Source organism: Pygocentrus nattereri, chromosome 27 (genome assembly GCF_015220715.1).
Source record: "Pygocentrus nattereri isolate fPygNat1 chromosome 27, fPygNat1.pri, whole genome shotgun sequence".
Lineage (NCBI taxonomy): Eukaryota > Metazoa > Chordata > Actinopteri > Characiformes > Serrasalmidae > Pygocentrus > Pygocentrus nattereri.
The window spans coordinates 23964435-23977631 of record NC_051237.1 but is presented as its reverse complement, the minus strand read 5'-3'; the positions used below and the strand labels follow the sequence as shown (position 1 = coordinate 23977631).

The 13197-nt window shown below is 44.2% G+C and overlaps 1 protein-coding gene across 1 annotated transcript; it reads left to right on the top strand.

The window, feature by feature from the left end:
* Nucleotides 1–8877: 8877 nt before the first annotated feature.
* LOC108438440 (olfactory receptor 10J5-like) lies at nt 8878–9789 on the top strand. The gene has a single exon (XM_017716230.2). It carries the CDS (start codon nt 8878–8880, stop codon nt 9787–9789), a length of 912 nt encoding a protein of 303 aa, XP_017571719.2.
* Nucleotides 9790–13197: the final 3408 nt, after the last annotated feature.

The following is a 13197-nucleotide window of genomic DNA, read 5'->3' as shown; positions in this document are numbered from 1 at the left end:
TAATTGATTAGGTTGAAGCTTGACAAAGAGCCTATTTACACTCGGCTGAGTGGGTATTTATCTGATGGTGGAGATTGTCAAGTGTGTATATATCCATGTTTCAGATAGTTCAGGAGGAGCTTTGAGACATCTTGTAGAAACAGTTGGGCCAAATTGAGATACACCTGTATTAGTGTTGTATATGCAATGATATTGCATCTGCAACTGAATGCATATAACATGAGATTTGACACTATATGCAAAACTACCTATAGGTGTTTTGGACATGTTATGCTTTAACACTTACATTCTGAACCACCACTGTTGACAAGTCTGCAGCACAGCAGTGCTGTAAAAATTACCAGGAAGGTAAACTGCAGACCTAATATAGATCCTCTGCTGGTCTCCACAACTGCTGGCACAAGCCAAGTTCCTGGTTCCGTCTCTGGTTGATATCATATCTCAGGTGGTTAATATGGTATCCAAGGCAGTTGATATGCTATACCAGTTGGTGGCTAAGATGTGTTAGAAAAATTAGTATTACATTGTAAAGAAGAGGGTGTTTCCAAGCATTGAATGCATGATGGACAAGTTGGTCTGACTGAACCAGTGGGCTAAGTAGCTGATTATGGTCATCTGTGCCTTGTTTCTGCCAGTCTACTTGTAGCCATCTCTACCTTCAGTAGGTGTCAGAGCCCCGAGAGAGAAGTAGAGTGGTGAAGAGCAGAGCCGCGCTGACCCAAGCCGGCTGAGTGGAGCTAAATGAGCAGAAGAGGAAAAAGGAGTGAAAAGTCCTCATGCCATGCCTTATTTTGTAGGCTGAAAAGTGGAATGTTTTTGTTTGAGACAATAAAAGAATGCTCTCCACCTTTACACCCTTCCCCCGGTGTCTTTCCTCCAACCACCATTAAAAATTGTTACAGTGGTGCTGAAACTTGGGAAGGAGTTGATAGACATCGCCATGTAGTCCTCACCACTTGAAGAGTTGGTTAAAGCACTCTCCCTCCTGCAGCAGACCCAACATGAAGCTCTCCTGGACGTCCAGCAGGAAAACCAGGCCCATTTCGAGGTCCTGGCTCATGGCCAGGAGGCGGACAGGAAGATTCTCCAGAGTTTGTTGTAAACCACCAGTACTCCAGCTCCAGCAACCATCTCCATCTCAAAGATGACTCCGCAAGATCACTCAGAAGCATTCCTGGAGCTCATGGGGGATGACCAGCTGGCCGCCCAACAGCTCCCCACTCAATTGCAGGTGGAGTACAACAAAGCTGAAAAGCTGAAAAGGGTGGTCCTCCAGAGGGTTGGTTGAACTCTGGAGCAACACCGTCAGCGATTCCGCACACTGACACTCCACAAGTTTGACCGGACCTTGGTGCTAGTGGAACAACTCTGAGTTTCCTGCAGGAGGTGGCTCTTGTCTTAAGAGCATGATTCCAAGGAGGTCCTCGACCTGGTGGTGCTGGAGCAGTTCACCACTCGCTTACCTGAGGAGATGGAATCTTGGGTCCAGTGCCACCAACCGGAATTGCTGGATGAGGCCTCAAAGCTGGCAGAGGTGCACATGGCAGTGTATCTGGGGGCAGGGGCCCCCACCCAGCAAACCTCTCTCTCTCAAACCCTGGTGAGGATAAAAAGCTGGTCGAGTGTTCCACGACCAGGGCGAAACCCGCATTGTTCAACTTATAGCTGAGATTCGGCTATCAGTCAGACCCTCTTCTCCAGTACGCCTCCAGTAGACCTTACTGGGTAGGCTGAGAAGGGTGGTTCCCTGATAGTTGGAACACACCCTCTGGTCCCCTTTCTTAAAAAAAGAGGGACCATCACCCTATTCTGCCATTCCAGGGGGACAGCCCCAGATGTCCACACAATGTTGCAGAGGCATATCAGCCAAGACAGCCCTACAACATTCAGAGCTCTCAGGAATTCCGGGTGGATCTCATCCACCCCCAGTGCTCCACTACCAAGGAGTTTTCCAACCACCTTTGCTACCTCAGCCCAAGTGATGGACAGACCTTCGCTCGGATCTTTGAAGTATTCCTTCCACCGTTCAATGACATCCCCAGTCAAAGTCAGCAGCCCCACAGCCCCACTGTATATAGTGTTGGTTGGACCCGCTTTCCTCTCCTGAGGCACCTGACGATTTGCCAGAACCTTCTCTCTCCATGGCCTCACCAAACTCTGCACCTGAGTTTCTGCCTCAGCAACCACCGAAGCCGTGACCTGCTTGGCCCTTCAGTACCCATCTTCTGCCTCCAGAGTCCCACAAGCCAACCAGGCCTGATAGGACTCTTTCTTCAGCTTGACGGCTTCCTTTACCCAAGGTGTCCACCAGCGGGTTCGGAAATTGCCGCCACGACAGGCACCTACAACCTTGCAGCCAAATCTCCGATGGAGGCACAGAACAGGGCCCACTCAGCCTCGATGTCACCGGACTCCCTTGGTATGCGGTCGAAGCTTTGTTGGATGTGGGACTTGAAGATCTTTCTGGTAAGTTCCTCTGCCAGATGTTCCCAACAAACCGTCAGAACTCTGCCAGGTCTTTCCGGTATTTTCGCCCGCCATCTGATCCAACTCACCACTAAGTGGTGATCGGTTGACAGCTCTGCTCCTCTCTTCTCCTGGGTGTCCAAAACACAGTCACAAATCCGATGACACAACTGCAAAGTCAATCAATGAACTGTGGCCTAAGGTGTCCTTATGCACACCTTTGTGTTCAAGCATGGTGTTTGTTATGGACAGACCGTGGCGAGCACAGAACTCCAATAACAAAACACCACTCGGGTTCAGTTTGGAGAGGCCATTCTTCCCAATCAAGCCCTTCCAGGTCTCACTGTCATTGCCCAGTGCTGAAGTCACCCAGCAAGACAATGGAGTCCCCACAGGGGGCACTTTCTAGTACCCCCTCCACGGTCTCCAAGAAGGCCGGGGTCTTTCAGCTGCTGTTCAGTGCATAAGCACAGACAACAGTCAGAGCCTATTCCCTGACCAGAAGGCGCAGGGAAATAACCCTCTCGTCCACTAGAGACAACCCCAACGTACAGGTGCTGAGCCGGGAAGCTATGAGTAAGCCCACTCCTGTCCGACACCTCTCACCCTGGATAACTCCAGAATGGAATAAAGTCCAAGCTCTCTCAACAGAGTCTGTTCCAGAGCCCCTGCCATGTGTTGACGTGAGCCCTACTATATCTAGTTGGTATCTCTCAGCCTCATACACTAGCTTGAGCTCTTTGCTCCCTGCCAGAGAGGTCACGTTCCATGTTCCAAGAGCCAGTTTCAGTAGCAGAGGATAGGAATGCCAAGGCCCCCCACCTTCGGCCGCCACACGATCCACATTGCACCAGACCCCCATAAGCGACTCTCCCACAGGTGGTGGATCCATGGGAGAGTAGTCCCATGTAGCAAATTCAGGCTGAGCTGAATTTACCCATGGGTAAAGGCCCGGCCACCAGGCACTCTCTGAGGAGCCCCTCCCCCAGGGTGATTTCCTGGTTACTGTAATCTGGCCGAGGGAAACTGGCTCTAGCTTTTTCAGTCTTTTCACAGAGCTTTTCAGCTCTGTCAGTCTCTGCTGCTGCTTGTCCCTCTCAGCTATTTTTAAATGTTCTTATGCTGCCAGCCAGATCAGCATCAGCTAGCTATAATTAAGGGCAGCAGGAGCACTGGAGCCAAGAGGGAATGAGAGCTCACCACTCCGCCTCCTTATTATCACCTCCAGCTGGCAAGTCAGCCACCTGGGTTGAACGTAGCAGCTTCACTGCATAACAGGGGGCATGGCAGCAGAGCTTGGGACTCGCTCCTTGCTCTGGTACCTCTTGTGGTTGTCACCAGCCTTCTCGTCCTCCTCCTCCTGCCGTCACTCCCATGACTCACATCCATCTGGGGAGCTCTGGCTTGGCGCTCCACCCCTCCACACTCATGGCTCTCTCTCCAGCATCCGCACTGAGGTTCGTCACCACTGCATGTGTGGGCCCCGCCTTACTGTCGGCTCGCGTGGCCGTCATCGTCGGGGACCAGGGTGGGCACATGCCACATGGAGATTGTGAGCTGCCAGAAATTAAAGTGGAGACATTGGTTAGAGGGTCCTAACGACCCCTTTTATTGTATTTATTGACAAGCAAGTTGGTCCCTGTTCTTCTCTTCTCTGGGGGAGGTGGAACGAGCCTGGGTCTATGCTATCTGATGGCTGCTGGGCTCCTGGAGAATCAAATCAAATTTATTTGTATAGCACCTTTTACAACTGATGTCACAAAGCAGCTTCACAGAATTCCAGTAAAGACCAAGTTTTAATATGAATGTAAAATCCCTCAGGTGAGCAAGCCAGGGGTGAGAGTGGCAAGGAAAAACTCCCTCAGAGCTGAGGAAGAAACCTTGGGCGGAACCAAGGCACACAAGGGGGGACCCATCCTCCTCTGGTCAAAAGTTATTATACTACTAACATTAATAGTATTATTATTATTATTATTATTATTATTAGTAGTAGTAGTAGTAGTAGTAGTAGTAGTAACAGCAGCTAGGAGTCCATGAAAACATCAGTGTAGTCCAAGGCAAGTGGTGGTAGCTGGGATGTGGGCAGATGGTCTGAAGCGGGTAGCAGGAGAGCTCGACAGTCAGTCGAAGGAGTTCCAAACATTCTTTGGCATTAACATCAGCATAAAGCAAAAAGCAAAGCTGGATGGCATGGAGTAAAGCACCCTGGAACAGTAGAAATGTTTTCTGTGGAGTGATGAATCGCACTTCTCTGTCGGGCAGTATGATGGACAGGTTTGGCTTTGGTGATTGCCAAGAGAACGTTACCTGCCTGACTGCATTATGCCAACTGTAAAGTTTGGTGGAGGAGGGATAATGCTATGGGATTGTTTTTCAGTTGGTGGTCTAGGCTGCTTAGTTCCAGCACAGGGGAATTTTAATACTTTTAGTATGCTAAAACATTTTGGAAAATTGTGTGCTTCTAACTTTGTGGAAACAGTTTGAGAAAGGCTCTTTTCTGTCCCAGCATGACTGAATCCCAGTACACAAAGCAAGGTCAATAAAGGCATGGCTGGGTGAGTTTGGTGTGGCAGAACTTGACTGGCCTGCACAGTCCTGACCTCAACCCCACCCAACACCTTTTTGATGACCTAGAATGGAGATTAGGAGCAAGACCCTCTTGTCCAACATCAGTGTCTGACCTCACAAATGATCTTCTGGATGAATGGGCTCAAATTCCCATAGATACATACCAAAATCTTGTAGAAAGCTTCCCAGAAGAGTGGAAGCTGTTGTCTGTGTGCAGTAGAACTGGATTCTGTGTGCTTCTTTCTTCATCCACCAGATGGTGATAGTGAATATCAAACACATGAGATCAATGTATTGATATTTGTCACTAGTAAAAACATTCTGGATGATGGTGCTCTAACAATATAGTGATCTCATAATGGAGTGTATACCAACCAAACATATTTGATGCTTGCTTCACTCCTTAATGTATTTTATAAAGTCTGGGACCCTTATATAGTGATAGTGATTTGCTTATTATTTTTCTTTTTATTCTTTTTTCCTCACTCATATCCAATTAATCCATTTTCTCCTGTCAGCTATGGTGCTCTGTGTTATAAAAATGAAAAATGTAAAAGATATTTTTAAAAATGTAATGTTTGAAAAAAAATTAAGCATTATAAAACTGGCTCAGATCATTCAAGTTTGTGACTACCAGTTACCAGGCCACACTTCCAAAATCAGACTGGACTCAACTCTTTCATAAAGTTTGGTATGGCAAACTCAATTTGATGTAAATGATAAAACAATTTAAAAATTCATTGTGCATATCCCCTTCCTGGATCGGGGCCTTGGCGAAAAGGCTTGTGTGGTCTAGGGATCTTCAGAGCCAAGTCGTCAGGAGCAATATACTCCTGGTAGGGTCTCCCTGGGCAAACAGGTCTGGAGCGAAGACCCAGACAAACATGATCCAAAAATCCACCATGAAAAATGGGCACAGAATGTCATGTACGCTGCCTGGGAGAGGGTCACCAGGACATCCCTCCTGGAGTCAGGCCTGGGGGTAGTGTCCCACAGCGAGCATCTGGTGGCCGGGCAAGCCATGTAACCCGGCTGGGCTCAGCCTAAAGAGGCAACATGGCGAGACCATGTGGGCCCACCACCTGCAAAGTACACCATGGGGGAGCAGTGCAGTGCCAGTTTGTCCATAACAAACACAAAGTTCAAACACAAAGATGTTCATAGGTGGACATGGTACCAGAGCTCCTTGAGTCAGAGGTCAATGATTGACTTTGTTTTCATTTTATCTGACTTGGGACCATATATTCTGGAGACTCGGGTAAAGAGAGGTGATAAGTTGTCAACTGATCACCATCTGGTGGTGAGTTGGACCAGATGACAGGGAAGACTGATGGTTAGACCCGAGCGAATAGTGAGGGTGTGCTGGGAATGATTGTTGGAGGCCCCTGTTTGAAATGATATTAACTTCCACCTTCAGGAGAGCTTCTCATGTTCTGGAGTGCTAAGGGACATGGAGTCTGAATGGACACTATTCAAAACCTCCATTGTGGAAGCTGCCAGGCATAGCTGTGGCCAAAAGCTTGTGGGTGCCTGGCGGGTCAGTAACCCAAGAACCTTCTGGTGAACATCAGTGGTGAGGGAGGCCGTGAAGCTGAAGAAAGAGACCTTTAGTGACTGGATGACCCAAAGGACTCCTGACTCAGCAGATAGGTACTGACAGGTGAAAAAGGTGGCAGCAGCAAAATCCAGGGCATGGGAGGAGTTTGTGAAGCCATGGAAGACGACTTTCAGTTGGCTTCAAGGAGGTTCTGGACAACTGACCAGCGACTCAGGAGTGATCAGGGTGGCTGTGCCCAAACTGTAGGGGTGAAGAAACTAACTTCAAATGAGGATATTGTCAGTCGGTGGTAGGAGCACATTGAAGAGTTTCTTAATCCAGGAGACATGACTCCTTCATTGGAGTGAAGGCCAGAGGTTTCAAGCTCCATTTCCCTGGTGGAGGTCACTGAGGTAGTTGGCAAGCTCTTCAGTGGCAAGGCACCAGGGGTGGATGAGATTTGTCCGGAGATGCTTAAGGCTCTGAATATTGTGGGGCTGTCATGGCTGACGCGCCTCTGCAATATGGCATGGACCTCAGGAACAGTACTCTTGGACTGGCAGACCAGGGTGGTGGTCCCCATTTTTAAAAAAGGGGACCAGAGGGTGTGTGCCAACTATCAGGTTATCACACTGCTCAGCCTCCCTGGAAATGTCTATGCCAAGGTGCTGGAAAGGAGACTCCAACCAATAGTTTAACTTCAGATTGAGGAGGAACAATACAGATTCCGTTCCAGCCATGGAACAATGAACCGGTTTTCCTCTTGTTGAGGGGGTATAGGAGTTTGACAACCCAATCTACATGTGTTTTGTGCATTTGGAGAAGGCTTACAACCATATTCCCTGAGATATCTTGTGGGAGGTCCTTCAGGAGTAGAGTACCTGGGCTACTACTCCTGGCCATACAATCTCTGTATTCCCAGAGTGAGAGCGGTCTTCGTATACTCAGCATCAAGTCTGATACTGTGTTAGCATTGGACTATTGCAGGGTTGCGTACTGTCTCCACTCCTGTTTGTGATATTCATGGGCAAGGTGTCAAGGCACAGCCAAGGTCAGGAGGACATTGTGTAGAGGCCAGGGGTGGCATCTCTGCTATTTGCTGATGTTCTTTTGGCTGGATCACATGGATGCCTCCAGTGCACACTGGAGCAGTTTGCAGCTGAGTATGAAGTGGTTGGTATGCGGATCAGCGACTCTAAATCTGAGCCCATGGTCATAGCCCAGAAAAGGATGGTATGCCCACTTCAGGTAAGGGGAAAGGACTTGCTCCAGGTGGAGGAGTTGAAGTATCTCGGGGTCTTGTTCACAAGTGATGGGAAGAGGGATCATGAGATCGGCTGCAGGCAGGGATGGGCAGCAGCAGTAATGCTGTCACTGTACCGGACTGTAGTGTTGAAAGGGGAGCTGAGCCATAAGGCAAAGCTCTTTTTATCGGCCGGTCTACATCCCAACCCTCACCTATGGTCATGATCTTTGGGTAATGACCGAAAGAAAGAGATCACAAGCACAAGTCGTGGAAATGAGCTTGATTCACAGCGTGGCGGGCTACACTATTCAATAGAGTGAGGAGCTCAGCCATCTGAGAGGAGCTGGGAGGAGCTCGGAGTAGAGCTGGTACTCCTCCGCATTGAGCCAGAGTCAGCTGAGGTGGTTCAGGCATCTGATTCAGATGACCCCCGGACACCTCCCCATCGGGGTGTACCTGGCATGGCCTACCGGGATAAGACCCTGGGGTTGTCCTAGGACATGCTGGAGGGATTACACCTCCAAGTTGGCCTGAAAGCGGCTTTGGGTCCCTGGGAATGAGCTGGAGGAATTTGTGGTGGACAGGGTCATCTGAGATTCTCTGCTGTCCCCAACCGCTACCTATCTGGGCTAAGCGGTTAACGATGATATTGCATATCATGGTTCATGGCATATACAGGATATTAACTGCTTAAATTTGACAATTCCACTTAAAACACCTTGACTCATCTTTGCTTTAGAAAGTGTGAAGTGTGTTTTGTCTGAGGAATGCATGTTGTGTGTGGAGTGTGATAAATTAATAACTATTCAGAGGCAGGCTACACTCACCAATCAGTAAATTAGTCAGTGAACCACTAAGGAATCTGTTCATTAGAGAATATATAAATATAGACACAAAGCTGTTGTCCTCAACACAGACTGTACAGTTACAGTAGTGTTTTCTCTCTCATGCATGGAGTTTATGATGCCTGACTGAATACATAAAAACACGGGTGTGAGCACAACCAGATTACAATGACTGACCAGCTTTAGACATTCTTTGGGTGACTTAATGGACATTGATGGATCATTCTATTAATTTTACATATTTATCTTTGGAGGGGCATGTGGAGTTGGAGAAATATAGATATGTTTATTTTGTAATATGCCTCACTGTTTACATTCTGATACTTTGTTGTAATGTTGTTGTGCTTTCTATCATTTACACAAGCAAACCTCTCCATGAGCCAATGTACATATTCATTGCTGCTTTGCTTTGCAATGCTCTCTTTGGAACAGCTGCCTTTTATCCTAAATTATTAAGTGATTTTCTGTCTGAAAAACAAGTTCTCTCTCATGGAGCCTGTCTCTTTCAGGCTTTTTGTCTTTATACCTGTGCTACATCAGAGTTCACACTGTTATCAGCTATGGCCTATGACAGATATGTGTCAATATGTAAACCATTACAATATGCAACCCTTGTAAAAATGTCCACAGTGAAAAAGCTCTTATTTTTCTGTTGGTTTATACCTTCCTGTGAAATGGCCACATCAATAATATTAACATACAGACAGCTGTGTAAATTTAAATTAAACAGAATATACTGTAGCATTTATTCAGTTGCTAAATTAAGTTGTGGAGATATAACTGTTATAAATTCATATGGGCTGTCTGCTTTAGGTATTGCTGTTTGTCCACCAGTGATCTTCATAATTTATTCATATGTTAGAATACTTGATGTCTGTTTAAAGAATTCAAAAGATTTCAGAAGAAAAGCTCTGCAGACCTGCTTACCACACCTTATCATTTTCATCAATTTCTCCATTACTGCTTGTTTTGAAGTGATTAACAACAGATTTGAAGGAAACGTACCTCATATATTTGATATGATAATGTCAGTTGAAAATGCAGTTATTCCTCCTCTACTCAATCCTATTGTATATGGACTGAAACTGCAAGAGATTAGGAATAGGATCAAAAAAATGATTTGTTAGGGAAAGACTCACATCTTTACAGACTGAAATCTGTGTATGACAATGAATCCTCAAAGCACTGAAACTAAGTTTTGAATAAGAGAAGATATATTTTTAAACTATTGTACTATTTTCAGTGAATATTTAATATTTATTGCAAACACAAAACTGCTGCGTATTTCTCATAAATTGTTTTGTCTGTGCCAAAGAGTGAACACATTTGATTGCAGCCTGTATAGGAGCTTGACATGATGAAAGGGACATCATAAATTGGTCCATTATTAAAAACATGAATAGAACAGTGTAGAAGACAGATGTTGAAAGTACAGCAGAGCTTTCTGAACTGAAAGGCCTGGAAGCATCAGAACATATTTTGCCAATTTATGAACCACTAACATTAAATCAAGATTCCTCATTATTAATAAAATCTAGTCTTTGTCTTAGTTTGTGAACATCTGCGAGTTATGGATATACATCCAATTTTTAAAATTCAAGTGAAATTATAATTAGGCTCTGGTATTGACACTTTTCTTCTGAAAAATAAAATCTGTATTTTCACTTCAAAAATTATATCACCTTTGATTTGAAGTCCAGATTCATATAGTTATGTTTTAATGAAAGATTTAGCTAAATATTTATACCCACTACTTCCAATCAAATTTAAGTCTATAAATACAATTAAACATGACAAGTGTCCCTAATTATTGTAACAGTTATGGTTAATAAATTAATAACAGTAAATGTTTAAGATTCTACAGTATTGCTTCAGCTTAAACTATTAATGAGGCTAATTGTGTCATTTTCTGTCTTTTAATCTTCTCCAGTTCTCCAGTAACATGATTTCTCAGTCCTGTTGTCACTTTTATTTGGTCCAAAAAAAAAATGATTTAAGAGAATTTATACCTTTTAATTTAGTCAAAAAATGAAATTTTGAACAATAAAGCCTTAGAGATCCAAATTCAAAGTGTACATGTATTCTGTCATGTGAAGAAATAAAAATACATGAAGAATTTAGACATTCAGCATATTTGCACATACCGAGATCCAGTTCTCTCTCAATCAATTTCTGTAGACACATAATGAACATGTAATGAACACAATTTAAATAAGCAGAAATGCAAATTTCTTATGTGGAAAAAGTACACACCCTTACTTGTCATTACTTTAAAGTTGAATTCAGGGGCACCCACTCAGTTAAGAGAAGATCTTGGATAAACCTGTGTAATATAAACCAGAGATATCTGCTCTGGTTTGTTCTATGTTACTGGATTGTGTTGTATCATCAAGAAATGGAATAGCTACATCAAAGCCCAGATCTAACTCCTATAGAAATGCTGGGAAGGAATTTGAACATTTGTGGCAGTACTTGCAATTCAAAAGCTCAAATATTGCACAATTAAATTAATTCTGCATGGAGACGTGGGCAAAATGTTCTTTCAGTAAATTTCAGAAACTTGTACTTAGTAGTGTTACATAAGTAGCATGTAATAGATTAGGTTGAAGCTTGGCAAAGAGCCTATTTACACTGGGCTGAGTGGATATTTAAACTCCTTCAGCGCTGGTAGGTCCTCTCCCCTTAACCTGGAGTTGGCATGCCCTCCTTTTCAGGGATAGAACCAAGGGCTCAAATTTGGAGGTGCTGATCTACATACCAACCACTTTACATTCAACTGCAAACTGCTCCAGTGAGCATTACAGGCATCCATGTGATGGAGTCAAAAGAAAATTTTGAAAATGGAGTCAAAATCATTCGCAAACAGCAGAGATGCCACTCTCCAGCCTCCACACCTGCCCACCTGACCTTGGCTACACCTTGACACCCAATTCCATGAATTTCATGAACTTGGTGGAGCCCAAAACACTCATACTTAACGTCCTTATACTTAATGCCAAGTATATGGACACAGCTCTCACTTTAGTAGTACAGAAACTGAATGCCTGTTATGCTTATGAATCTCTATTGTCCTCCTGATTTAAAGGCTTTGACAATGTTCTTTTAAACCTAACTACTTACCTACAGACAGTACCTATATCTTTTGGAAGAAACATGAAGCCCACTTCTGGAGCTTGATATGGTCTTTTGTAGCATGTAAGAGATGTCAAAAGAATAAACAGCTTGAGTCTAGATTAACTAAATTGGAGAAATATTACATATCTAGCCCAATCCCAAGTTCTCTCAAGGAATGGATGGCATTCTGACACATGCTGCACTAAATATTTTGCTGGTGCACAACCTTAAATTCACCAGGCAGAAATCTGGGGAAAAAAATCGGCAGACATCTTGCTAATCATGTTAAAAAGAGAGACAACTCTCAAACTTTTGTCTGAAGTATACACTCCATAAAATGTGTATCAATATATTACAATCTAAATAAATCAGAACAGCTTGACAACGCCCTAGCATTTATGTACTTATTTTTCTATCAAAGGTGCCAGTCAAATGCCCAAATCACATTGCTTGCTTTAAAGTCTATGCCATTGGGTGTGAGTTTTTAAGGAGTTGAATTTTAGTAGCATTCTATAAGACCAATTGCTGGCTATGTTTAAGCACTTTTTTTGAAAATGGGATCCTACCTCAATCACTCAGGGAGGCACTGGTTTAATTAGACCAGTGGAGGATATTTAAGGGCTCATTCCAGTTAAAGGAAGAGTCTGGTTGGTAGTTGAGCCAATGTGCGCTGGTGGAAAAATTGTTGTTTTCCTGAAGTTGCAAACCTACTTTCTAGATTTTTTTGTTGTTTTCTAACTTTTTTGGACGTTTTCTCACTTTCACCGAATAAACACCCTTGCACTGAATGTGCTATTGTTGTTTTGCCATCATTTTTATTTCAACTCACAACCTTCACAGAGCATATTTACCCTCACCTGCAAGCGAGGTGTGACAGTGGAGTACCGTTTAGAGTAAGTGTTACCATGACAGCCAACATCACGTGAGGTCCAGTCGGTGTGAGATAAGTTTCCAGTTGGCACACTTGAGTTTTTAATTGCTTTAAACTGATGTCAGACTCAAAAAAACATCCTTCACATGTACTTATAAAGGAAGACTCTGAGACACATAAACTGGACGTCCATCTCACCACCATCATTTAAAGCTCAGAGTATAAACCTTGTCTCCTCTGCAGACCAGTTCCTGCTCTTCCATGTTGAATTTTATAAACCTTTCGCTATGACACGACACGCATGCGCAGATCGTTCTTACACCTTCCAATTGGAGTGTAATCGGATTCAGTTTACATGGCTATTATTCTTCTATTTAACAGATTATTTAGAGGTTTACCCACTTTATTCAATTGGATAGAAATTGTATTCCGAATGGCCTCAATTGGATTAGTCTACTCCGATTGAGGTGTTTACCTGGACGTGTTCTATTCCGATTGAGCTATTAGTCGGATTATTAATGGATTACCAGGCTGCATGTAAATGTGGCTA

Coding starts and splice junctions, on each gene's coding strand:
- LOC108438440 (XM_017716230.2), top strand. CDS start 8,878: ATGGATCATTCTATTAATTTTACATATTTATCTTTGGAGGGGCATGTG.